Below are 27,735 nucleotides of genomic sequence, written 5' to 3' on the forward strand. Positions count from 1 at the left end.
ATTAGCACTGTGGACTTGACTCATTTTTGATGGACTATAATAGTGAGTTAGATACTCTCTTCTCCATTATTTATCCTTGGTAGTAGTGGATACAGTGTTTAGCTATTGCACAGCTCACCAGTGTAACAAATTGGCCATATCAAGTCGGGGTTTCCCCGCCCGTTGCTAGGGCACTGATACATCTCAAACTTCATATTTTCTCGTCTCCAAGATTCTGATTTTTCTGTTGGTTGAAACACAGACTGTAGGGCTTGTCTCACTCGAGTAACGTTACTTTTCAGTGCACCCGAAAATCTACGAGCAGCCAAAATCCGCTTCACACGAACCACGCGCATGCGCTACGCTACGTCACAAAGCAAGCGTTCCCCACGCGCTCTACAGTTTGCTTGAAAGTGTTTTAGCGTATGGTGTGTTCTTAGTTAAAGTGATTCTTACAGTGTTTTAAATCGTATCAATGGATCGTCCGTATTCTTCTAAAACAAGGAAAAGTCAAGGACGCATCACGGTCAACTCTGAAGCGTCCGAGAAGCTCAAAGCTCTTTTTCCGGAGCAATCCGACACGCGTCTGGTATCTCCATTCGTGCAAAATGTCGTGAAAAGTAATGGTGAGGCCACAGAATGCAAGGCATCTGTCACCGAAGCCATAGCCAGTTGTGACAACACGTGTGTCAGGGTAAATTCCCTACCCAAGATTATAATAACAGCAGCTGATGACAAGAAAAGTGACACCGACTTGACAACTACTACTGTCACAGACAAAAAGTGTTCTAAGCCGTTGATAAAGGCTCCTTTGCTTCCTAACACTCGTCTTCAAGTACCGCTAAGGATCCAGTCGGCTTCAGTACGAAGACCGCCTATATCAAAGCCGATAGTGAAGGCCGTTTCTACCACAACTCTTGCCGTACGCCCAAGACCCGTCGGGGGAAATGAGAAACCGAATACCATCTGGCATAGTGGCAAACCTATTGCTGTGAGCAGTGGCAATTTATCCTCGGATGGCGCCGAAACTAAGAAAAAGCAGACACCTGCTGGTAATTCAGTGCCTGCCAACCCTACTGCTGTGGCCAAGAAGCGTGCTGAGACCTGTCAAGTGATTTCAACACTGGGTGATATTGAAGCTGAGCAGACATCAACTAATAAGTTAACAGCTATCGAGGACTACACGGAGTCTCAGACAGCTAGCACTGATGAGACCAACAAGTCTGACATTAAGCAAGAGACTCCATCTCAGGAGAAGATCTCCACCAATGACACAACACTATTCAACCTGCGTGACCCTACAGAGAGCGTAAGTTCTCACATTGTTTATGTTAGTAAAAATTAACATATATCTATTGTACAGGTCAATGAGGAAACTGCAGCTAGTGAAAGAAAATTGACTTCTGAGGAGATGCATATGACAGAGAAAGTGTTGGCACAATTCCCATCAGTTTTACAGCGTATTCGTACTGCTCGTAGTAGGGGAGCTGTTATTCCCCCACCAGATTATGATGCTGAAGATAGTGATGATGAGTATGAAGAAGACACTGATTCTTCATCCGAGGAAAGTGATCGAGATAAACAACAGCAAGAACACTCAGCTGAGCCTAGCAGTATCAAGTGTATCTCTGAGACGGACACTGACAACCTGCATAATGTAAATCAGCAACGCAGTAGCTCACAGTCATCATCAGAATCTATTGAGGAAGTGTACGAGCCTAATGCAGACAAACATGAGATCAGCAGCCAGCAGAAAAGTGATGCAGCTTCAGTCCAGAGGTGCTCTACTGAGAACACAGTTGTGTGCAAGTCTATTTCCGGTGGAGAATTGAATGGAATAACATATCCACCATGTGTAATACCACGATACCAAAGGAGGTCATCTTTTCCTCAGTTGGCAACGAAGTTTAAAGGATTGCCTCAAGCTTTTTCAATGCCATCTCTCATAAATGAGCCTCCTAAGTCACCAGTGTCAAAACATAAGCATGACAGTGAAGTACAGCAACATGCTACTTCAGCATCACCTGCAATAACTGTAACAGCAGAAGAAGAAAAGGAAGCAACTCTTTCACTTCTACATGCAATGACATATCAGCTGAAAGTAATGGCAGGCAGATGCTCACCAAGTGATTACCTCCCAACACAAACAGAATTGTCAGCTGCTATGCAACCACAGGGTATGCTGAAGAGAAGAAGGGAACAAACTAAGTCACAGCTACGTAACAACCTTGCTTCCCGATATGCCTTTACACCACTGAAGATGATAGTTGGTGAACTACTGGTACTACATCATGATGTGATGCCGACTGAAATCTGTCCTACGTTGAACAGATCTCCTTCGTTTGTTGGTGAATATAATGGCAATGATGATGATGGATTGCTATCAGGAAGAAGTAGCCCAAAGTTGGATATTCCTCGCCGACGTTACTGTGGCCGCATGATTCATCAGCACCCTCTGGCTAAGTACATATACAGGATGAAAAAACCTATCCGACGGTTCAGAGATGTATACAAGAAGGCTCCCAGCACCGACTGTAGTGACGAAGATGATGGAGGCAGTTGTCCTGCAGTGGAGGTGTTCACCCCTGACCAGTTAGCTGCCAAGTTTGGTCACAATGTCAGGATAAAAGAAGATGATGCAAGCTTGACTAAAAAAGAAAAGGAAACAGAGATGCCCAAACAGAATTCTTATGTGCAATTGTATGCGAAGAAGGCATCTCATGAAAAAACTGTGAAGCAGTCAGTACCTTTTTTAAAGCCCACCAGCTACTTAGAAATGTACAAGAAGAGAGCAACTGCCAAGAGCAGTTCCCTAACAACTACTCCATACAAGGGCAGCTTGAATAGGGGAATCCAATTTTCTAAGAAGTCAGTTCTACCGCCAATTGGAGTTGCACCTGAACAGCATCAACAGCAAGTTGGTTTTGTACCCAAGCCTCCATTGGACAAGCCAGCAACTAGTGGACAGTTTGCATCACTTAGAAAGTTCCGTGTTAAGCAATTACAGAACAAAAGGCCACAAGAAACATCCAAAGTGGCGCCTGCTCCATTAACAGTAGATACTACAGGCAAACGGAAGGAGCATGCACAAAAGGTGAATATTATAGTCGTGTTATACAATATGTCAATGTTAACTGTATTTCTTACTGTGTAGATGGAGAAGATGAAGAGAAAACAGGAGTACTCAGAATCAATAAGAAAGAAACAGAAACCAGCTACATGGACTGAAAAGGTAATGTTATCATTTTAGACATGTGATGGCTGTAATAAGTTGTTGTTTTTTTATTGCAGAAGCAGCAGTATGCTAGATCTCAGCCATGATGGGGTGGTAGTGATATGAGTTGGATGTGGTCAAGCTAAGGTAAGAGGGATGATAAAAGGGCGGTGTTGATCACGATGAGGTGGCATTGATCATGAGACTGGCGCCTATCATGCTCATGTTGGCTCGTCCTGATCATCATTGCCCTACCATGATCGCTCCCATCTTATCTTGATCACATCCAGCCTGCATATTACCTTGATTGCTACCACCATTGATATCCTGGTCACTGGTCAATGATTATGGCTGCTACACTTTGACCACAAATCTACTGTTACTTGATCATTGATGTCAATGTACTCCTTGATGATATCTACTACTACTGGTTAACCAATGACCTCCTTGACTAAAGGCTGTATATAGCTGCTTGGACCAATAAAATATATTATGCATTAACTTTAATTAATTTTGTAATTAAATTTGTGTTGGTGTGCTACATGCATAGCTGCATGCCAGCTCACAGAAACTTTTTTATGCTTGTGGTTGTACTGCTGTAAAACAGTTATTAAAGTTTGTAATAAGAATAATTGTGTCAATTTACATAACTGGTAGATAATTTATTTTAAACAAACTCCCTTTATCCCCACAAGCATGTCTGACTGCTCTATTAGAATAATTTGGTTCATTGAGCTGTACAGATTGTTTTTATAGTCAATGCTTTTTTGTGTATTTAATAAAAAGGTTAAATAAGGAATTGCATTCCAGATCGTATGCATCTATTATAGCTTTTTTTTTTCCCAGCACACTTGATGCATCAAGGCATGACTGAATTTGTATATGATTGCCAACTTTGACAATTAATTCATAACTTCAGATTGGAGAATATTGGCTTGGCCAGTAGTGAGTAGCTACCAGATAGCTTAATAACTGGAAGAAATTTCAAGGGTAAATATTGATCACTAATCTGTTCCATGTTTGGATACGTGTGGAAGACCCCTTTTCGCAAATCCAGTCACATAAATTATTTAGCTAAATAGGAAACTATTGATACTAGAATCTAACTTAATTTATTTTGATCATGTATATAGTAAACAGTTGACAATAATGTCCTAACATAACTTTTTAAAGTCAAGGAGTTGCTGAGTTGAAACTATGAACAACACTTCAACTTTGAACAATTTGCAAAGCATATGCATTAATTAAGACACAGAAACATTGTGCACAACAAACTAAGTGTATGGAGTATGGCTTCCCTCTGAATCCACCACTGACTAAAATAACAGCTACTGCGTGCAGTACAATAATTTAATAGACTAAACTTTGGTCATATATTTTCAATCAAAGCAACTCAGTGTCTGATTCAAAGAGGGCACAGAATTCATATGATCTCTTCCCCTTTCTCCATCCTGAAATCAATAAATGTTCCGTACAAGATTGAAATGCTCTAATAGAACAGTCAAAAATTACTCTATAGAACAATCATCATAATTATGCAACACAGAGAATTCTCCAATTTCCTAGCAGGCTAAGTATCCATGGCATGATCTATACACTGAGCAGTGGCTGTCCTTTGCATACCACAACTATAATATTATGCCACAACTTTCACTACATTCACTAAAGTTCACTACGTTATTCACTATACTATACATTATAATTCACCACTAGCTGTCAGTGATTTCATAGTAATGAAGGTTGCTCCAAAACATAATTTTTATTCAGGTATTTGTGCACAGAAACTAAAAAACTACATAATTATATTACCCTATATCTTCAGGGGAATCTACCTCCCTTATGCTTCCTGCACACACATATAATACATTATGCCTACTACAGACACAGAACAGGGACGGATCCAGACTTTTTAAAAGGGGGTTTCCAGAACTTTCCACTCTGGACTTGCAACTTCAGCCTATAGCTGTAAGTTTTAAAGACCAAATAAAGAGGTCATGGTCATCACCTGCTGACAATAGCTATAACCCTCACCATAGATACCCTCACAAACTATATTTCCTTTCCTTATTTTATAACTAGATACATAACCTGCTACACTGCTCCTCAAAAGACTACTATGACTGCTCTATTAGAGTATCTCAATTTGACTGCTCTATTAGAGTATCTTGAGTAAGAAAGGCTCTTTCAAAAGCGGAGGTTCCATTTTGAACCCTCTGGATCTACCCCTGCTCTGGTGCACTTCTTCTTTCCAAACCCTGCATGGGTCTGCTCCTGCATGGATACTACTATATACTTCTGTTTAACAGTTCTTCTGCATCCTACAGAATCTTAGTGTTAAGTGTCTGACTCCCTGCTGCACAGGATTTCAGTAACCTTTTGAAAGTCCAATAGTGATTAATAAAACTTATCAACCAAGTGATATCAGTCCTAGCAAACTGTGGATTTGAATGCTCATGTGCAGCTATGTATATACTTACTGACTGGTGAAAGCTCTTAAATTGTAGTAACAGAGTGAACTTGTAGGAGTGTCACTGCCAACACATCTTGGTAAACCTAAGTTTTGGACTTGTGAGATTGATTACATAACTATAGTTCGTATAGTACTGGAAAGTCTTAAACGACCTCTTCCCATGCATAGTCCATTATAAATAAGTCAAGTATTTTTTCTTACTACTACTATATGCTACACTATTCCCTATTCTGAGCAGTAAAGAGAAAAGTCAAAATTATTTCACTACTCTAATAGAACAGTCAATCTACAACTAATTGTAGCCATTAGCCACCATGCAGTAGATGCACTGACATATTTATACACTCACTTATGCATGGTATGCAGTACTACAGCAAGAATTACCTGCAGCAAGCAAAAAGTTGAAAGATAATGTTTAAATCCAAGGATGTAGAGAGGAACCTGGGCTTTAGGATACCCCCTCTGAAATTTGAACATTTAGGCTTACAACATGAACATCAAACTACCATGCAGTGTTTGGCAGCACCTGGCTACAGAAAAGCCAAGAACAGTTACTTACAATAATTTAGTGGTTATAATAGTATCATAGAACCATAAGAAAAATCAATATGCTCTAATAGGGTAGTCAATTGTATTTTAATAGAGCAGTCAAATCTACTCTCTGAATAGAATTGTCATAGTTAAAATCTGTAACAGAATGCTACTTAAAATAAGAAGTGTATAGAACTAAGGGAATCAAACTTAACAAATTAAATATCCAGTTTTTCATTTTCATTCCAATTGAAGAATATATATGGATGTACATTTTTATCTAGATCTTTTTTAACACTGACTTACATTTCATGACCATCCATAAGCCATATAAACACTAAAGGAAGCCAAGCAGAATAGTTTAAAGTATTCTTTTAAATTACTTATGAATTTAGTAAATACCACACCATTCAAGTGCTCATAATCTGTCAATGTGGGAATGACTTTTAAAGCTGTACATGCATGTACTTAACTCTGAAATCAGTTGCCGAGTAAAGACTGCAAATCAGGGATAGTGAGTGCATGAACAATTAAACGACAAGCTTAATGACGAATCAAAATTACACAGTGCAGTAAGTCTCAAGCTGAGGGTATATGGGACTTTGGGAGTTCTGTGTACATTTAGAACACACAGACACATGCATGCATAGACGCATTTGTATCATACATCCCAGCATATTTTAGAAGCTCCAAGATATAGCTACTATCATGTATAATTTTATTTTTCACTTACATAACATACTAACAGTGTTGCTATGAATGTGATGATAAGCAGAAGGAAGAATGTGTCTAGCTAACCACCTACTTATAGTATATAAAGAAAGTGCTTTAATATTAAATTGATCATGGTTTAAACTAGTTGTCAAACAACTTCCTTGGTAAAGAGTTTTTTTAATATGTTGTAGCTACCAAGGCTGTTAGTGGTAGAAGGAATAGCTAACATCCATTGTCTAACATCCATTGATCTGCCCTTTTTGATATAAGGTACTTTCTAGCTTGCCAGACCACTTCACTTGTATGATCACAGTATTGTCAAGAGCTTATAAGTGCTTAGCGCCTTCGCGTATACGGCGCTTATAAGCTCCTGGTATTGTAAACCTCTCCAGTACTGAGAACTGCTGTGCAATGCTATATTTAATACTATACCTGGTATCGTGATACCAAGAGCAATACTCTACTCCAATAGTAAGGTATTGTTGATATCAAGTTTGCAAATATATCCAGACAAGCGATACAAGCAGGGGCGGATCCAGCGGGGGTTCAAAGGGTTCCATGGAACCCCCCTTTGAAAGAGCCTCTCTTGCTCGAGATATAGAGCAGTCAAATCGAGATACTAGAGTAGAGCAGTCACAGTAGTCTTTTGAGGTGCGGTGTAGCAAGCTATGTATCTAGTTATATAATAAAAGCATTTCATAGTAAAACAAAAAAACAAACTAATTCAACAAGGACCAGAAACAGGAATACCACTTTGAATGGCCTAAAAGTCATACGTATTTCAATACTCTGAGTGTTAGCTAAGTATCATTTGTGGCCGGATATATCATGCAGTCTTAATATCACATGTACATAGCTATACATATAAATCTGCACCTTGCTGTGTCACCATTAAAGCACTTGTGTACCTGTTAAAGTAATATATATTTTTTAGAATTTGCAGGTAGCTGCTAGCTAGCTATAACTAATGATTCTAATCATTGCAAAGCTCAGGCTGACTGGTATATAGTTATAGTTTGGATTAAATGCCTAAATATGACACACAGTTAAGGCTGATTTTCCAACACTGATTAATGATAATGTCTTGTTAACAATATATTGGTAGTTAAGCGCATGCGCTACTAGAAAGTTGCTGTATTATTTTTTTAGTGCGTGACTCAAAAACTTCACCAACTGAAGGTCGAAGCTTTACAACTTCTTGCTAAAGATTGTTGTTCTGTCTTGTAAGTTACGTGTATAATATTGTAAACTTACAATGGTGTAGAAACTTTGCTATAAGGCCATACCTATTGGATTTTATGTTGCACGGGCCCGACCGACTGTCTTTATTCATGACCTGAAATGATAATGATAATCACGTGATATAGGATCACGTGTGCCAAGATGGTCAATCTCGTATGTGCTAGTGAAAATCAGCTATTGGGATAACCAGGCTCCTCTCAGGGATTAAACCCTTCAAAAGGTTGAGCTTTAATGGTGAAGATATTCCAAACGAAATAGTTCTTATATTCAAGAGGTTTGATTCATTGTACAGCAATACATTATGGTGCTGCAGAACACCCTATATGTTTCATTAACGCTTTTTGTAGTTGTTGCTCTTTTTGTATGGTTCATAATACTTTAATTTTCTATTATGTACTAATTATTATTATCATTATCAAATCGACCTACCTACCCAAATTTTCTGAGGTTTTGCCCGCGCAACATAAGATCCAGTAGGTATGGCCTAACCAGTGTTGGGAGTAACGCGCTACTTATGTAACGCGTTTTGTGGTAACAAAGTAATATAACGAAATACGCTATAAAAACAGGTAATATAACGCAAGCTACTTTACTTACAAATGTAACGCGTTACCTAAGTAATATAGTTACTGTAACGAATCTAATATTACGTAATATTATTACTACAAGTAACGTAGTTACTAATCTCGTTAGTTATCCTCTGAGTAATGCCTAGCCACAGCGAAGTAACGAGGCCTACTGAATGAAGCTTATTCACCAGCTTCTTACTTATAACCAAAATTTGCATATTGTCCAACAGCGCAATCATGTCACGTGATAAGGTGGTAGTTTCACACGTGACAGCTTAAGGCTGTGGACACAAAGTAATATAATATGTAATATTATTACAGTTACTTTATTTTATGGGTAATATGTAACTGTAACTAAATAGTTCAGTTGCAAGTAATATGTAATATGTAACTAGTTACTTTTACAAAGTAACTTGCCCAACACTGGCTATAACTTGTTAACTGGTTTAATAGCTACTGAACTAGCTACCGCGTATCTATATCACGCTGGAAACAAACTTCACCTTTGATTTTGTGTGTGACAAGACCACATCGCTATCATAATATTGAGATGGCTTTTTTTGTTATGTTTGAAATCCATGGCTGTCGTAACAAAGGTTAGGCTTGTGACGGTGTATGGCGAAACACCGAGATCACGCCACGAGACACGCCCATATATACATGGTAATATTATTATACAAAAATATCGAACGATGGAGCCGTTGAGTCTGGCGGAAATGACCAAAGAACGGCACACTGATTGGCTTGCAGCCGGCATCGCGTTATCATTCGATAATAGTTACTCAGTGTATTAATTCTCCAGACGGTGGATCACGAATCCAGGGTCGGAAAGATAGAGAAAAGGGATTTCACAAGAAAGGGTACCTACGTAATTCACTACCAGAGAAGTATGCCTTGAATTGCCCGCTATGAATTTGCCATGCCGACTGGCTAGCCACCCCGGCCCTTAGCTACTATGAAAGTCATTTCATGGTATAGCTATCATGGATTGATAGCTATAGCTAAGCCATGAACATACAATGATCAGCTCAGATTTTTATGGCACTGTAGAGATTCATGGGTACAGAACCCATGAAAAGGTAAACCATGAGAATTTTCATAAGTATTATCTGGTAGCTAGTGTAAAAAAGTATAGCTAATAAATTAGCTACGTAGCTACCTATTTGTTTTGAAAATCGAAGCTGGCATGAATAGTGTGTATACATGTTTAAAACAACTCCATGTGGCACATGAAACGGTGAAATGTTTCTTGTAATAGAGGCGAACTTATGCCAGACAAATTTGTTAATTGTTTCTCAATCTTGCCCCTATGAAACTTTACATTCAACGGACAAGAAAAACAAGCTAGTTTGACTTGCCTTTTGACTTGCCTTAAAGGATGGCTAATCACTGAAAACTGACATGTTGTTTGAGACTTTTATTAGCCCGATTCTTCATGCAAGGAAATTTAAATGAACAGGAATTAAATGAGTGCAATTTTTCGTTCTTTTATTGTAAGAAATGTCATTGAGATCAGTTGCGTGCAGTTATTTGTGCCATTTCTTCACATTTGTTGGACAGTTTTGATAGCATTGGTGATAATGGGACTTTTTTATACTGTGCACATACTTATACTTTTTTACCACTTCGCAGTGTGCGCTCTAGGCATTCTAAAAGACTGATGAAGTTTAACCACTTATAAAATCTAAGAGCAAGGCCAAATGTCAAGCTGACAGATCTGGCGATCCTGTGTGATTCTTTCAAGAATGTTGCCATCAGCTCAGTGTCATGACAGAGCTGCCTCATTCCACCTCACTCTATTGACTGTGATCCTTTATACATTTCTTAGATTTCAGTCTCGTTCACTCTCATCTACAGCACTTAGACCCTAAAAAGTCCACTGGTTTGATGACTTTCCAGCAAAGTTCTTTAAAAGGCAATTTCAAATGAGATTGCTATTGGAAAGATTCTCGTATAACTCCTGTACACAAGGTTGGAGCACTCAGTGATCCTGGGAGTTTCAAACCTACATTTGTGATGCCTGTGCTGGCTCAAATTTGGAGAAAAAAATGTGACTGCTGCGTTGAGTGATTATTTATTCTCTACTTCCACCACACCAGGGTGCTTATCGTTATGGTAAATCCACTGAGGACATTCTTTTAGTAACAGCAGATTTTATTGTACAGTGGGATGATGGCATAGGCAATGCAGTGTGTGCTTCTTTTTTGGACTTCTGCAGCTGCAAAGTATTTAATTCACTTGACCACCATATGATGCCTAATTGTTTCAGATGAATATTCATCCAGATGTGTCCAAATAGTTTCAAAATATTTTGTCTGACTGTTGGCACTGTGTGAGAAGTTTGAACAATATTTCAGTGTGTGGAGGTCCTTGAAAGGAGGACAGTGCCCTTGGCCCCCTATTGCTTTTAGTGTATGTTAATGATTTGCCATCTCAGTGTACTAGTGATATACTGTTGCAATATATGCTGACAATTAGCCTCCAAAATCAAACTATATGCTGATGATATCTTATTATATCGCAAAATCGAAACCAGAGATGATCAAAACCTTCTCCAGGATGACATCAACAGACTGGTCAGATGGTCCAAGGATTGGCAACTTCTGTTTAACTTTAACAAGTGCGAATTTCTTTGCATCACAAACAAACGTTCACCATTAACCATAACCTATAGAATGGATGGTACAGCTATAAAACAAGTTTCATCAGTTAAGTACCTAGGAATTACCATTAATGAGAGACTGAACTGGTCAGAGCACATCTCCAATATTTCCAAAAAGGCAAGCTCTGTCTTGGGATTTTTGCATAGAAATTTAAAATCCTGTCCACCCCACATCAAGGAATCCTGTTACAAATCCTTAGTTATACCAATTCTAGAATATTCGTGCACAGTTTGGGATCCCCATACTCAAAAAACCCCCCTTTCCCTACAACTCACCCACTTGTAATGTTGTGCCACACACTCTTTTTGAGGTTCTGCACATTATAATATATAATATATAATAATATAATATGACACTGACTCGTTCTGCCCCAGATGTTGAAGATGCTGCCACCTTGATGAATTCATCTTGATAAATTCACCTCTTACAGTGATTAGTCAGTGGACTGTAGGCAATAGAATGCAATTAAATCTTTTGAAGTCCTGCCGGTTTAGAGTTGAGGCCAATCCCCCTATTTTCCTCAAATAAAATCCACTTGCTGTTGTTTATTTGTTGAATAAACAGAGATTGATTTTTAAGTTTGTTGAAACTACTTGTTGAAAGTTTTGCTTTTTCCCTTCTACTTCATTGCTTTCCTGTTTGGGTCCACCCCTTACAATGACTAATATCAATCATTTAAAGTCTTTATAACATCGAGATATACAGTGGTGGAATGCTGCCCCAAATGTCAGCAACTTTTCAGGATGATTTATTTTGATATAAATATACGTACAACCTTGATTTAACTATTGTTATTTTTATGTGTATTATTGTTCTGTACCTATGTGCCATGTGTTTGTAGTTATTTCTGCTTGTGTCTGTATAGCTGCATGTGCGGTTGCAACTTGTGTATGTTTGCTATGTTCTGGTTCTTCTAGATCTGCCAGGGAAGAACAGCATTGTCGACTGCTAAATTTAAAAGTCATCAATAGCTATCACTTGATTTCGCTGCATATTGGTAGTTCTCATCGCCTGTGACATGGTTGCTGTGGTCAAGTTTTATGATGCTAACTCACCATGTTATGTTATCAAAGAAACAGAACAGTTACTGCTCCTTAGTGTGTGCCAAACGTTCCTGTGTACAATTATCATAATTCCACCAATAATGTTTTTACTCCACAAAATCAATAATAATTGTGCTTCATTCACCCAACTGATAATTCACTGCGGAGCACCATGTGTTACATCAGGTTTTACTATACCCATTGCCTAACAATGAAACAATACTTGTGATAATAAGAAGAGCCTACGCTGGCTACGCACGTCATATGAATACTGCTTGACAAAAGTCTCCATAAACGTTCTATATAACTGACAGAGAATTGTGCTTTTTCACACTTGTATTCAGTACCAACTCTGTGAAGCATTGCAATATTTGACTGTATTACAATGAAATACCTCAGGGGCGGTGGAGCAGGCCAAAGAGTGAGGGGTCCAGGCCAGCTTTAAGTTGAAAACTAAAAAAAAAAGTCACAGCCTCTTGACAATAGCTGCTCTCCACCAACTACACATACGTAGCTAAGTAGTTTGCTACACTGTTTCTCTGAATACTGTGACTGCTCTATATAGAGTATCCAGATCCTGACTGCTCTATTAGAGTATCTCGATCTTCTCTTGCAAACAGTGTCCCATAAAAGTGGGAGGGGCCACACACCCCTACCCCCCACCCCACCGTCTCCACCACCTTTGGTATAACTACATTTCATATTATGTGCATTTCCAGTCCATGTACTGTAATAACTGTGGTCTATAAGGTGCAACTTCTCAGTCATTGCAGCCCTGTAAACAAATTCACAGATGCTGCTAAAATTTTATTAACTAAGGATTTATAAAGCTTTTCAACCCCAAATACTAAGTTTTAGCCACTAAGCTTAACGAAAGTGGTTTGCTAATAGCACCTATATAAATATAAATTTATGGAACAATAATTTCAACTTTAGGTGTTTGATGCAATGGTTAGAAAACAGTGCAAAAGCAGAGAAAAAGAAAAGGAGTTCATTTTTTTCACACGATGGTTGTTTTTCTTACAACCTATACATAGCAGCTTCAAGGGAATACTTTCGGGTGTAGTTGACAGCTCCATAGTACAGCTGTATTAGAGTATTTTGATTTGTAAATGTAATGTTAAGCCTTATAATTACTACTTTTGAGCAATTCTTAATGATTCTTAGAAAATTCAGTCATTAACCTTGCTGTTTTCTACTTTCAATCATCTTGACTTAATTATTACTCCTGCAGTACCTGGCTGGTAAATAGTTAACCTTGTGATGTAAGTTAGCCCTTTTAGGTCTGCCACTGGATATGTAGGCTCTAACTCTTTGACGGTGACTTGAGTCAGACAGTTAGTCAATTTGGTCAGTTAGTCCATTTATCACTTAGTTGGTCAGACTGTCAGTAAGTCACTGTACAGTTGGTCAATCACAATTAAATGTTTAGACAGTTGGTTGGCCAGCCAAGATTATCAAACAGTACACAGTAGTGCTGTTTACTAGTAAATCCCCTGAAATCCGCTAAAATACTGCCATTAAAATTGTTACAAAATATACACAACAAAAAGCAATTTTTACGAAAGATCTTAGCTAACATCAAATATAGTATTCAAAACAAGAAAGCCTTATCAAATGTAATTTTAAACGTAATTGCCATAACCCAATTTCGGTCTACTTGCCAGCCTTCCTGGTTGACCATATCCGTAAGGCTAGAGGCAAAACTACACATTTATTTATACAGCCATCATTTTACATAACGGTACTTAACTTATGTCTGGCATATGTCTTTGGAATTCTGATAAGTCTCTGTCCACTGTGGCTTGCTTTTCCTTTCATCTTTAAAATCATGCTGCTCATCATTTTCATGCAACTAAACCATAGTGAGGCATTGAGCTTCCATATTGAAATTTAACCTGAGAAGGTTCACAAATTTATTTAAAGGGATTATGGCTACAGGAAGAGGTATTGGACACCCAGTATATACCTGTAGCTGCACAGTTGCTTTGCTACTGAAAACAGAACAATGACATGCTCCTTAGAGCATATGCAACAACACCATGTCTAATTACAGCAGTTGAGCACTATGACCACTTCCCTCAATAACTGCATTATTAACAATCCAGCACAATGACCAGGATCATTAATGATCTGGCTGCACTTGCAAATATGTAGTGTGTAAATAAATGTACTGAAATTTGAAGGATCATTTGTTTAGCGTACATTCAAATCTTGCTGGCAAATACCCATGTCTATAACTAGAACACATTGTAGCTATAAATGCTACAGAACATCACAAACACCAGATGTCAAGTTGTATTCAGGAATGAAACTTGTACTTTGCTAATGTGTAATAATGTTTAGGTGTCTACAGTCAGGTGCACATGGGAACACATGCTATGTGTAAATTGTTGATAGCTGGAACTTCAGCCTATGGCCAAGTGTGATAATCAAGGGTGTGTTTGACATGCCTTGCTTTCACCATGATATTAACAGTAAAAGTAGTGCATACACAAATGCTAGGGTCCAAACGTTGGAGTAAAAACTTGTAGATAATTTTCTAATTTGATGTTATAATTAAGATTTATTTGTTATATGTACAGTGAACCTCAGTTATCCGAACCCCTTTGTTTTCAGGTGACAATAAGTGTTCAGATAAGTGAATTGTTTGGATAACTGAAGCCCACACATGTATATACAAAGCTCTGTTGAAATACTCTAATAGAACATACACATGTACTTAAAATACTCTAATAGAACAATCATTTACATATGCATGGTGGTATGGCAGCATGGTTCTGTGAAACTGCCTATCTTGGCAAAACAACTGTGATAAAATGCTAATGTAGGGATTTTCCATATAACTATTTTGTAATATAGTTTCACTACTTTTTATTGTTTGATTTAATCCCTAGCTATTTGATTTTGAATTTTAAATATGTTAGTCAGTATAGTTACGTATGTACAGTAAATTTGTGACCCAGTCTGTGAAAAGTGGTCTTATACCCTTTCCACATAGTCACGTTTAACTAATCTTAACTCCTCATGTTTTCATCCTATCACCTTCATATTATACCACGCCATAGTGCTATGTTAGGGGTATAAGGGGATCAAATTTCAGGGTGATACCACGTTCACAAGTCAAGTTACAGGTAGCCAACTACATGCAATTGAAAAGGCTTTAAGACCCCTTTTCGCAGATTGGATCACATTTTCCATTAGAAGTACAGCATCAAATACCTCGAGGTTTATAGCAGTAAACATAAAAATTTTCCATGTGTATACAAGTACATACATGACCGCAGGTGCAACCATGAGTATAAGTGTTGGCATAACACTGCTATTATATAATATACATATTTTACAGATATTCAATATGGGCACAAGTGAAGCAAGTTCATATGCAAAGGAATTTGATCGTAAAACATACTTGCAACTATACTACACTGCAGTACAAGGAAACCCAGATGAAAAGGGGGCTACACTATTCTAGGTATTAGATTTCTACAAAATGTATAACTCCAAATGGGATATCAACACTGCCAGGTTACTTGAGTTTGGTGGAGGCCCATCAATAGCAGGATTGATCAGTGCTGTACCATATGTCAATGAGATAATATTCTCTGCTCACACTGAAGGTGAACGTAAAGAGGTTGAACAATGGAAGTTTGAAAAAGATGGAGCACACAATTGGGCTGATCACTTCAAGTTTGTAGTTAATGAACTTGAGAACATCACAGGGGATACTGCTTGGTTTGACCGGGAAAAAATGCTACGTCAATGCATCACTGCTATTATAGGTTGTGATATTGTCCAAGACTATCCACTGTCAATCAAACAAGATCCTTTTCAAATAATTTATACAAGTCTTTGCCTTGAAGCAGCTTGTAAAACATACACTGAATAAAAAGCAGCCGTATAAAAAACTTGTTGCTGTTTTACAGCCAGGTGGCTTTCTTACCATGTTTGTTGTGGAATGTCAAACATTCTACATGGTTGGTAAAAAGAGATGGTCTTGTCTTTATCTCACATTGGAGCAGGTGAAAGAAGCTTTAGCTGATGCTGGTATGGTAGTTCTCACAGCTGAACGTGATGTAGCCCCAATTAATCAAATACAGAATCCAACTGTATCAGACTATAAAGCCTTGTTGTTTGTAGCTGCTCAGAGGGTAGAATTTTAGATGCAACTGCATTATCAGACATTACTTAGATATGTATGAAGTATCTGTTATGTATTCACTCAAAATTGTTACCAAATTCAATCTCAGAATAAATTAAGGGTAAATGTACAAAAGTTTCCACTGTGTGTATGTGTGGGGGGGCATGCCCCTAGATAGAGCGTACACTGCATGCTGAATGTGCTTCATATGCTGCATGTACACATAGTAATTGCATCAACCGTTACTGGATTGAGCAGCACTACATGTAGTTGACATAATAATAAGATTTGATATTTATCTTTATAGCATCCTTGAAACTCATCAAAGCAATGGCTTAAATTTCTTTAATGGTTCAGATATGGTTCCAGCTGCAATTACTAGCCCACATGCAGTAACTACTGTGTATATAAACCATACACCAAATCATTGTATAAAGACGTACATTGAAGTACCCAGGATCAGGAGACACTGAGATAAGTATAGAGATTTTGTTTACTTCTTCAAATGTGACTGGATTTGCAAAAAGGGGTCTTTCACATACATCCAGTTTACCAACTTTGACCATCTATAACTTAATTTCAGATTGGATAAAGCGAATGACTTGAAAGTTGGTCAGCAGTAAGTACCATCATAGCTTAGTGGGTGGAGAAAAGTTCTGTGACTTGTACACTACATTATGGTCTTCCAAGTTCATAGAAGTAGATGAGTGTTGAAGACCGCTTTTCACAAATCCGGTCACAAAATTTAAAGTTATTGGTAGCAATGAAGTTGAAGCTATTGAAGTATGTGATAGCAGCAACAGAAAACAAATAACATGGGTGATTCCTCTACTTACTAAGAGTGAAAGTCACTTAGAAAGTCTTGTTGATAGCTATGCTGATGAGTAATAAAATCACCAGAACAGCTAATGATGTGTATATGTAATGGATAAACTGCTGGTCAATTCCACTCACTAACAGAGGTCTCCCAAAAATTGGGGACTCAGTCTGGCAAGGCTAGACACAATCACTACAATCCTATACAGAATTCCAGAAGAACATGACATTTGTCCCAATAAAACATCTAATATGTTAGATCGTAAAAGTTCCAGATTCCAATTTCCAACATTACAAAGTACATGCATAATTACATACTACCTGTCTTTTCTGTAGACTAAACCATGCATATTGAATATGCTATATACCTGGCTGCTCTATTGGACTATTACTTACCCGGCATGAGCAGATGCATTTCACAGGCAAGGTTTCATAGTTTAGCATCATTGTTGTGCTAGCATTATATGCTTCATGTGCTAGTGTAGTAGGTTGGCTGTGGAGAGTGTGAAGATGGATACACTTTCTCTTGTTTTCGTCAGTTGTGTGTTAGCACCAATAAATTTAATATAAACATTGTTGTTATTAAATTTAATTACTATTTTAATAGTAGCTATAAGAACAACAGGTCATGTGTGTGTATGTATTTTTGTGTACCTATATTTATTTGTATAATTATACAGTATATACTTGTCTCCAGATGCACCCATTTGGATAATTAAAGTCATCAATGGTAAAACTGAACTACAAGGCTCCTGTTCAAACTTATGCGCTAGTTATTAATTTTGATCCAATTGCAAGGTAGCAAGCTAGTTTCTTTTTGCTGGTTTGAAGCATGGGTGCATGCAGCAATTCTTTATGTATAATCTTCCAGTTCAGCCTTACAGCTCAGCATGTGTAAAATGAGTCAATGATTGAAACTTCTGTACATATAGCTACCCATGGTTTAAAGTGGATTGTTTCCATAGTAGATTGCAACTGTGACATAATAGTTAATGTCTATAGCTATAATAATTCTGACTTCATTCACTAATTCCCCTATTTAACTAGGTGTCAGAATGGACCCACTGCATGTGAGCTTGTGATTATGGGCTATAGGTGGTCTTATTGTGTCGGGCTCTCGAGTTACTGGAAATAATCCCCTCAGAATAATTAGCCCACCTCATGCTAGACAATAAAAGAGAAAGGAACACTGCCCATTTCACAAGAACTTTTTTATTTAAAAAATTTTTTTTTACAATAATCCTGGCTGCCAGCAGCCATGGGTTAACGGAAGAAGAGGTGGGTGGGTGGGAAATAGCAACGACTACTTTTGTGCTGTTTATCACGAATGAGTTGGAATATCATGCCACCTCCCTTTGTAGCTAGGTGCTTTGCATAAGCCCTCAAACTGCTGGAATGCACAGGGTCAGGCTTCGGTGTTTGCCTGTCTGGCAGGGTGCAAACATGATGCCACACCAACCAGTTAACCCCGCATAACCTGCCTTTAATTTGTATTTTACAGTAGCCATAAAGGATTATAAATGCATGCACACCTGAGTTTAAAAAGTTGTTTAGCTAGTTCTGCCAAACAAGTAAAGAAAACATCGTAAATCTGAATCAGTCACTAAATTAAGTTTTTATACACATAACACTCGCCATTGTAGCTAAATGTCCACCACATTTTCCCTCATCTTCACATGCAAATGTAAAATGTGGACTGACATACAGTAACTTTGTTGGTGCATCCCTTCAGTAATTGTCAAATCCTGGCTATGATCGGTACCCCGCAACCTGCTTCCTGCAATGGAGCAACCTAAATCATATAGCTATTGGGACAGCTACAGTACAGCTAGCTATATTATCAGTGCATAGTATCTGCAAAGCACTTTGTTTAAACGATTAAGCGCATGCGCTACTAAAAAGTTGTCAGTTGTTTTATTGTTCTGTGAATGCTTCCCGGTGTCTTCGATTCCCAGCCTACTTTCTTAGCACATCGTCTGGTTACAACTTCTTGTTGTAAGTTACATATAATTCTGTAGCACTTGTACATGTACTTAACTAGTTAATTAAAGCTGTTTGGACCCGTGTTTGGACGACCCGTGCCGGGGTTTCAGCACTGCTGGCAGCACTCAGTGGGTACGTACTCAGAGCTCTCATGACGGTATAGCTAGCTATTCGTATACATTGTAAACGCTTGTGGTAATCTATGATGTTGTGAAGCGACCTCACCTTTGTGACTAGACCACAGCGTTCTACGTAACATCGTAGTATTCAGCTAGCTGACCACTGACTGGAATTGTGTGCATAACGCCGGCGTGGAACATGAAATCTTATCCCAAGACGCTCAGGCCTAATGTTCTCGCTTCACTATGATCAGTGTGTGACTATGTTTAAACTAGATTTTGAACAGTTTCTACGAAAGTTTGAAAACTTAGACTCTAGAACAAACTTAGTCCAACTTTAGAGCTCTGAACAGTGTTGGCGAAGCCGGGAGCCTGGTTGTTCACTACGGACTCGGGATTTGTAACATATGAAGAAGTTTGCTACATGGCATGGATATTATTCTTAATCACGGACATTGTAATTTTCACAAACTAACCTGCAGAACTAATTCACAGTACTTTTGTTTCATTGTAACACTAATTTAATGTAGTGAAGCTGTCAAGACATCGAAATAGCTAAGGGTGTTCCTTTCCAAATATCCGCCATTCAATTCACCATAGAAAAAGTTAGGGATTTTCAACCTTAAAATGACTTTAAATTTACTCTGATTTCCTTCTCATCTTAATTGCTACTAACTGCTCTTTCCAAATCTGGTTAGGAATCTGAGGTATCTATCATGTGTCACAGGTTATTATGCCTTTTATTGCATGCCCCTGAAATGCTCAATACAAAATGTATGGGGAAATTTTACTACACCCGGTCGGTTTAGGCCATTTTGACGACCCTAAATTTCTGTGAATTGGACTTCTTTTGGCATCATTGTACTCGCAGACAGTTGCTCTACACGCATGAAAGTTACTAAGCAGACTCAAGGTAGGCGATACATGATAATTAATTTAATTTTTAATATTTTTTCAATCAAAATGTCTTGGACATGCCTGTTCCAGCTGGCATTTTTGCCATGAACAAGCAAATGTCCGCAAACTTCTTGATATGAATGGCAAAATTGTCGTGACGAACCTTCGCATAGTTTCAGATACATCATTAAGACATTATTAGTGTGATCTCTGAGGGATTCTCGTACGCAATCTCAGAAATCCAATTAGAATCCATTAAATGTGACTGGGCTTGCAAAAACAGGGCATGTGGGCACATGATTTTTGCCTACTTTTTTCAAACTTCCTTGACTTATAACGTTTTATATCATTATGCTATGACAATGAACTCTTTAGCTCTTAGTAAGCATTTAATTGGCTTTATGAAGTTACAGAATGCGAATATTCTAATCCAATACTGAGATATGACCTGTAGTGTGACAGGGTATATATAGTTTGTGCCCACATGCCCTGTTTTCACAGGCCCGGTCACATATTTAGAAACGTTTTTTCCCTTTCATAACTGCTGCAAGAGTTACATGTAATTAGTCTGGCGCCGCCTGCCCCTTCGCCAAAAAATACTTTTTGCGAAGGGGAAGGTGGTGCCAGACTGATGTAAAGTATGATTATCGTTGTACTTGTTATTAATTAATAACTTGTTACAGGCCTTATGGCGACTTGAGTTATGACAAAGATGGCTTTGACAATGACTGGGTGGCTATGTCACGAGTTACGACAATGATTTGGAGTAACTGACTTCCAGATGTTTCTGTGCAAAGAACACTTGTGTTCTTGATGAAGCTCCTGTGGTCCTACAGAAGTGAAAACATTTTAGCAGGAGCTTATAAGCACTGAAGGTGCAAAGGAGTGTGAAACTTCCACGAGGCTGTGTGGTAACAGTGACTGAAATTAAATAATTATCGAACACCACTATGTAATAGTGCTGAAACCTCACCAACCACACAGGCCACCCTACATACATGCTTGCTTAATGGGCTTCTGTTGTTATTACACTCATTAACCAAATTCTAGGGCTGGGCAATTAGGAAATTTTGCTACCTTCACATAGAATGCAACATATCACGATTATGATAACAATCACGATGTTGTATCTTTACATGCATCAATCTATCATATATGCACAACTTCGTATAAATTACAAAACAAGGTGAAATTGTGTACAACTACATCAGACCAGTTATAGTTCAATACAAACAGTATACTGAATAATAGTGTCCTTAGAAATTCAACGGTTTGTAACAGGTAATCTTTTTTAGTAGGAAGATTTATTCACACAATGAACTGTCTCAGAAGGCTTTTTTTCCAGATCAAGCTATTCCACAATAGTATGTGTCACGGTTTTGAATTTATTTACATGTGATGTCAACATCACGATGTTCATATAATGCATATCAACATCACGATGTTCTGGCACAATCACGATTAATCCCATAATCGATATAATCTCCCAATCCTACCAAATTCACTATTAGCTGTGACATCTGCAGCGCAAGGTGAGTAGTACCAGTAAGAGAAAGAAGGAGCCTGTCTAACTAGCAATTGGCTAACACTTGTGTGAAGTTGACATTTCGATAATGAGAGAATTTGTTATCAAGCAAGTAGAGGATACTGAACATAATGTTTTTTGTTATCGTTCACACCTAGCACTTAGGGTTTCTTCTAGGTGTGAAATTCCAGACTTTGGGATGCCAGCAGCTTAAAATGTCCCATTTGTGATGCCATATGTAGATGAAAAGTTTTAACCCGTTTGCTAGTAGGTTGGTTAGCAACACTTGTCCTCTTGTTGCCAGCACTCCTGTCTCACACACATAGTTCTATCGCTGTCTCCCATCGCTATAGTAATCATACAAGAACAGCTGCATTTCAAATGCTTCTTACTAATTGCGTATGTAATGAAACCACCAACAGGTGGCCTGTGAATTTGTGGTGTTCCAAATAAGCCAATGTTGCACTGTAGAAGTCTTGATGATTAAACCCATTAGTTTCACGCTCCTTGCGCCTTTGGCACTTATAAGCTCCTGATTTTAGTAAAAAATTAATAGTGTACTTACTAATATTTAGAAATATTTTTGAAATCCTTAAGTATTGGGACTGTCGTACATGATTTTGGGAATTTGTGTGGGTGTTGGTGATCCCTCAATCTTCTCACTGAGATGACTCACAATTATTTAGTGCAAAACAATAGAACGATGTAATCTAATTGCATTCCAGGTGTTTATGGAAAGTGTGCAACAACAACCAGACAGTTCATTCCCCACCCTTCCAACAGACACACAAACCATCTGGTATGCAAGGTTATGGTCATTCTGGCTGTCTGGGCATAACTGAACAGGAACTTGGTGTCTGGCAAAACACCCATGCCTTCCAAATGCACGCCTATAAATTCTGACCAAGTCAGTAGCTATCCTTTTTCAGCATGGAATGGAATGGTAGACTGGACTGGAATAGAATGGTAGACTGGACTGGAATAGTAGACTGGAATGGAATGGTGGCAGAAAAAAATGATTCAAAAGATAATTGTGACTGGCTACTGAAGGGAAAGCTGATTGCTTTTTCCAAAATTAGCTGATCAAAATAAACTGGAATATGCATGCTAATTAAAAATTTACAAAACATTTTAATCAGTTTCTGCATCATTTCACAATCAAAATCAGTTAGACTTGAGTGGTCTGCTTTTGCTAAATACTTTTCCTAAGCGCAGTGGTGATCCGTACATACAGTCTGGAGCCTTAATGGAGCTCTAGTCAGCCTGGGGGAGCTGTACAGCTCTGTGGTCATCGCTACACCTTCCTCTTTAATATTTTAAAACAGCCTCTTTCCCTCTGCTGCTGATTCCTTTGGAGCTCATCTGATAGAGTCAACCTCGGTTATAAGATTCGTTATCTAAAATGGCAGGAAACTTAGTTGTTGGATACTTCTACAGTGGATGCTCTGAAAGGTAACGAATTTGTGTAAAGCATGTGAAAATTGGTACACATACAGTGTAGCTTCAACCACTGACGAGCTACAATTCACTGACTACTTAAACCCGGTACTTCTTGATACTTTCAAGTAGGCGATAAGGCCAGTGTTCCCACATTTACAAATGTAGCTAACAAAGAAATATTTGTATAAAATGTCAAAATAATATAGATACCGTACGAAAAGAAATTTTGACGTCAAAAAATTTTCACAAATCGGTTTAATTAGTCAAATTTAAATTCGTCAAATATTTATAAGCATCCTTAAAAGTACAGGTTTTGCCCTACAATTTCTTGATTTTCGTCAACATTTTATTCGTCAAATCTGCTGAAGTCTGAATTTGTCAAAATACAAATACAGTACAGCCCAGAGGTAACATTACACCCACAAGCAGTTGATATTCATGTAGCCCATTGTCGACCTGTGAGTTTCTTTGGCATGTGTGCCTTAGCTAACTCACCACATGTAGCCACGACACACGAGCTCCCTCGGGTGGCTGCTCCAGTAACCATGTGCCTTTGCATGTGAGATGTTCCAGTCATGTGTCGTGTCAAGTTGTGGCCTGGATTTGAGCACTCGCGAGGGATTGTAACGTTTCCTCTGGGCGGTACTGTAGCTATAGCTGCATGTGTATTAACATTTTTATGCACTCAACTAACTTCCAGGCTAATTGGACCACTGGCAAGGCCTAAATGCAGGTTAAAGTTGTGGCAATGCCATACAAATGTGTTTAGGCATGTGCACAGTGCTCGTAAGACTACACTGATTGCAACACAGCACACAAGATAATTTACAATATAATTTACAAGAAATATTGGACTTATAAAGGTTTGTCAAGATTCCATATTATCAGAGATTCCAGATTCTTGACTAAGATTCCAGATTCCATTTTGGGATTCCAAGTGATTTGTATTAAATTCCAGTTGATGTCGCACCCCTTCATAGGAAATACATGTATAAAGTTATTTTTCTTTGGAGAACCGACATGTAGGCTTTGTCATGGGTGTTAGTCAACGTTGAAACCGGGTCACTACTGCTGACCCGGATGACCCACTGACCCGGATTGACCCGGATGTGACCCGGATTAATTAAAGCCGAGACGTGTTTCAGCTAGTCTCGAGTGAGCGAACGAGTCTACATTTTGAGCGTTCCATTCGTGTCGAGTAAATATTGCAACTTCAGCTTAGCTGTAGGTTGAAGACCAAAAAAAAAAAAAAAAAAAAGGTCTTCACCTACTGACAATAGCTACCCCTCACCATAGATACCCTCAGTTTCGTACTACATACTACACTTACTAACAAATGGGCGTGGTTGAGCGTATGTTGGTAATGCGATAAGTGGGCGTGGCTCACGAAAGAGCTACGCGATAGCGTTTATAAGTTTCCACGTCGTCAAACGAACAATTTCGTTTCTCACGTGATCCAATCCGGGTCAGACCCGGATAAATTGTAAACCGGGTCAGACCCGGATGACCCGGAGAAAATGTGACCCGGATGACCCGACCCGGTTTCAACGCTGGTGTTAGCTACATCAAAATTCTTGCATTCTTGACACATTGGTAGATTCTATCAAGTACATTCTATAGTCACAGTACGTAGCTATTATACTGCAAAGGAGTAGTTAATATGCATTATCATACAGTATGATGGTACTGTATAGTAGGGACCACAAAGGTTTGGGCGTGGCACATGAAAAACATCAGCCTCACTTTTCCCTGACAATGATTAGGTACAACTAAGCCCAAACAAGTCTTCAGATTGACCCAAAATGCTTTCAAAAAGTTGCTATGGAATTAAAAAAATATTACTAAATGGAATTTTCTAGCGACTGACTGAGTAACCGACTGATGCCTTCAGACAAGTGTAACTCGGTAACGGCTAAGGCTACATACAGGCTTGATTTTTTCATTGTTCAACGACGCTTCAGCTGGACACTTGCCTTTTGGCATACCGCAGTACATACAGTGCATTCTTCATGGACTTATCAGTGTCCTTTGTGTCCCATTCATCTTTGCTGACAGCGAAAGGTTGATGGCTTCCTTTTGTAATGGAAACATCCGTATTTTCATAGTAGCTACTTTGATTGCAGAAGTGCTTTTTGAACAGTTCTTGATTCATAATGCTGTGTAATGAGTTGACAACGAAGCGTAACAATAAGAAGTGTTATATCCCTACTGTGCATTATGGTATCTTGCGCGTAGTAGGGATATAACACTTCTTATTGTTTTACTGTGATTTAATATCGTGCACTACTCCAGCTTGTTTCAGTACTTTTTATCGATGTGCTATGGTAGTTGAAAATTCCAAACTTATTCCTATAATTTACGCATTCCTATAATTTACACATAAATGTGTTACTTAGATTGCTTTAGCTGTTAATGTTATGGTTGTTCTATTAGAGTGGTATGCAGTGTTGGAATGACTGCTCTATTTGAATATTTGGCTAACTGTCTATTGGAGTAGTCTTTTGTTTCTGAAATGCACTTACTTCAGATCTGATGCTGTTGGAATAACTAAACATTATCTCAATTTTATGCCCTACCAATAATAAAGTTATGAAAAATTACAATGTATTTTAAATTATTTAGAAATTTGAAATCCATAATAAATTTTGATGCAGCAACCAAATATAGATGTGATGGGAAAAAAGGAACTGGTAAATGTTGGCCTTATATTGATTAGCAGCGTGTTCGAGAATTGTTGACTATAACTTGCCACCTGAACTACAGATGGGGCTCCTCCTTCCAGTTATTTCACAGTACATGTAAAGGAATCTATTGCTGTGGAGTTCTTGTAACTGGTCTGTTTTCTATGATTTGCACTCTTCTATGTGTACCTTTCATTATCAGTTTATTCCATATCCTTGATCATTAAACACTTTCAAAAGTTGCAGCTATATGCTCATAGTTTGTATATACATTATTTTTGACTAATAGCTACAAGAATCCCACATGTTAGCGCAAGCCTAATTTTACAGTAACTAATGACTGAGTATATAATAGAAACCAAGGGTGTCAAACGGTGTATTTGTCCATGATTAATGATTGGATAAGAATTGTTGAATGTCCTATTACAGTATTTTGATTTAATTTTAGCCTTCTTAATATAATGACCACCTCCCATTAATTTTTAGAAGAGTTTTCCTCTTCATTTGCATAATTATACCTGTAGTTTCTACTACTGTACAGCTTCCTAGCTAGAAAACTGTGAAAATTTAGGAGCTGGAAGGTGCTCAAGTATCCTCTGCTCCTGGCCTCTAACTTTGATGGTAGTTATGCATTCACACAATCACTTAATCATTAATCAGAAATCAGATAGTCAGTTGATTGGACAAATCATCAGCTGGTTAGCCATTCAGACAGATAGACTGACAGACAGCTTAATACTTTGACGGTTGATTGGTAAGTCAATATTAGCTAGCATAACCGTACTAGAAATTTTACATGCTATAGAATTACTGAATTAGGACTACAAGATTTAGCAGCAAGTATTAGTCCAAATATCAATGTTAATACATCCGTAAGTACACAATTATAGGTCAACGAGTATGTTTTGCTACATTCTGTAATGCACGTTTGGTGTAACACTACTATTGCACTAAAATAACTATGTACATATTTTCAGATACTCTAGCTGACCATTATGAACACAAGTGAAGCAAGTTCTTATGCAAAAGAGTTTGATTGTAAAACATACCTGCAACTCTACTACTCCCCTTTAAAAGGAAACCCAGACGTAAAAGAGGCTGCATTCTTTTACCAAAACCAGGTACTGAGTTTCTACAAAAAATACAACTCCAAATGGGACAATGACACTGCAAGGTTACTTGAGTTTGGCGGAGGTCCATCAATAGCAGGACTGATCATTGCTGTACCATATGTCAATCAGATAATATTTTCTGCTTACACTGAAGGTGAACGTAAGGAGGTTGAGCTATGGAAGTTTGAAAAAGATGGAGCACACAATTGGAGTGATTATTTCCAGTTTGCAGTTAATGAAATTGAGAACATGACAGGAGATACTGCTTGGCGTGATCGAGAAATATTACTACGTCAGCGCATCGCTGCTATTATAGGTTGTGATATTTTCCAACACTACCCACTATCAATCAAACAAGATCCCTTTGAAATAATTTGTACAAGTCTTTGTCTTGAAGCAGCTTGTAAAACATACATTGAATACAAATCAGCTGTGAAAAAACTTGTTACCCTTTTAAAACCTGGTGGCTTTCTTACCATGTTTATTGTAGAACGTGAAACATTCTACATGGTCGGGAATAAGAAGTGGTCTTGTCTATATCTCACATTGGAGCAAGTGGAAGAAGCTTTAATTGATGCTGGGATGGTAGTTCTTGT

General features: G+C 38.2%; 2 protein-coding genes across 2 annotated transcripts; both read left to right on the plus strand.

The window, feature by feature from the left end:
• Window positions 1–1,348: 1,348 nt before the first annotated feature.
• On the plus strand, window positions 1,349–3,783 carry LOC136266917 (uncharacterized). Its single transcript, XM_066061967.1, has 3 exons — window positions 1,349–3,073; window positions 3,134–3,211; window positions 3,271–3,783. Exons 1-3 carry the CDS (start codon window positions 1,391–1,393, stop codon window positions 3,298–3,300), a joined length of 1,791 nt encoding a protein of 596 aa, XP_065918039.1. The 5' UTR covers window positions 1,349–1,390; the 3' UTR covers window positions 3,301–3,783.
• A 12,135-nt stretch (window positions 3,784–15,918) lies between these two features.
• Window positions 15,919–16,314, plus strand: LOC136266596 (nicotinamide N-methyltransferase-like). Its single transcript, XM_066061596.1, has one exon. The coding sequence runs from the start codon at window positions 15,919–15,921 to the stop codon at window positions 16,312–16,314; it is 396 nt and encodes a 131-aa protein (XP_065917668.1).
• The last annotated feature ends 11,421 nt before the right edge of the window (window positions 16,315–27,735 follow it).

Source organism: Dysidea avara, chromosome 9, assembly GCF_963678975.1.
Source record: "Dysidea avara chromosome 9, odDysAvar1.4, whole genome shotgun sequence".
Lineage (NCBI taxonomy): Eukaryota > Metazoa > Porifera > Demospongiae > Dictyoceratida > Dysideidae > Dysidea > Dysidea avara.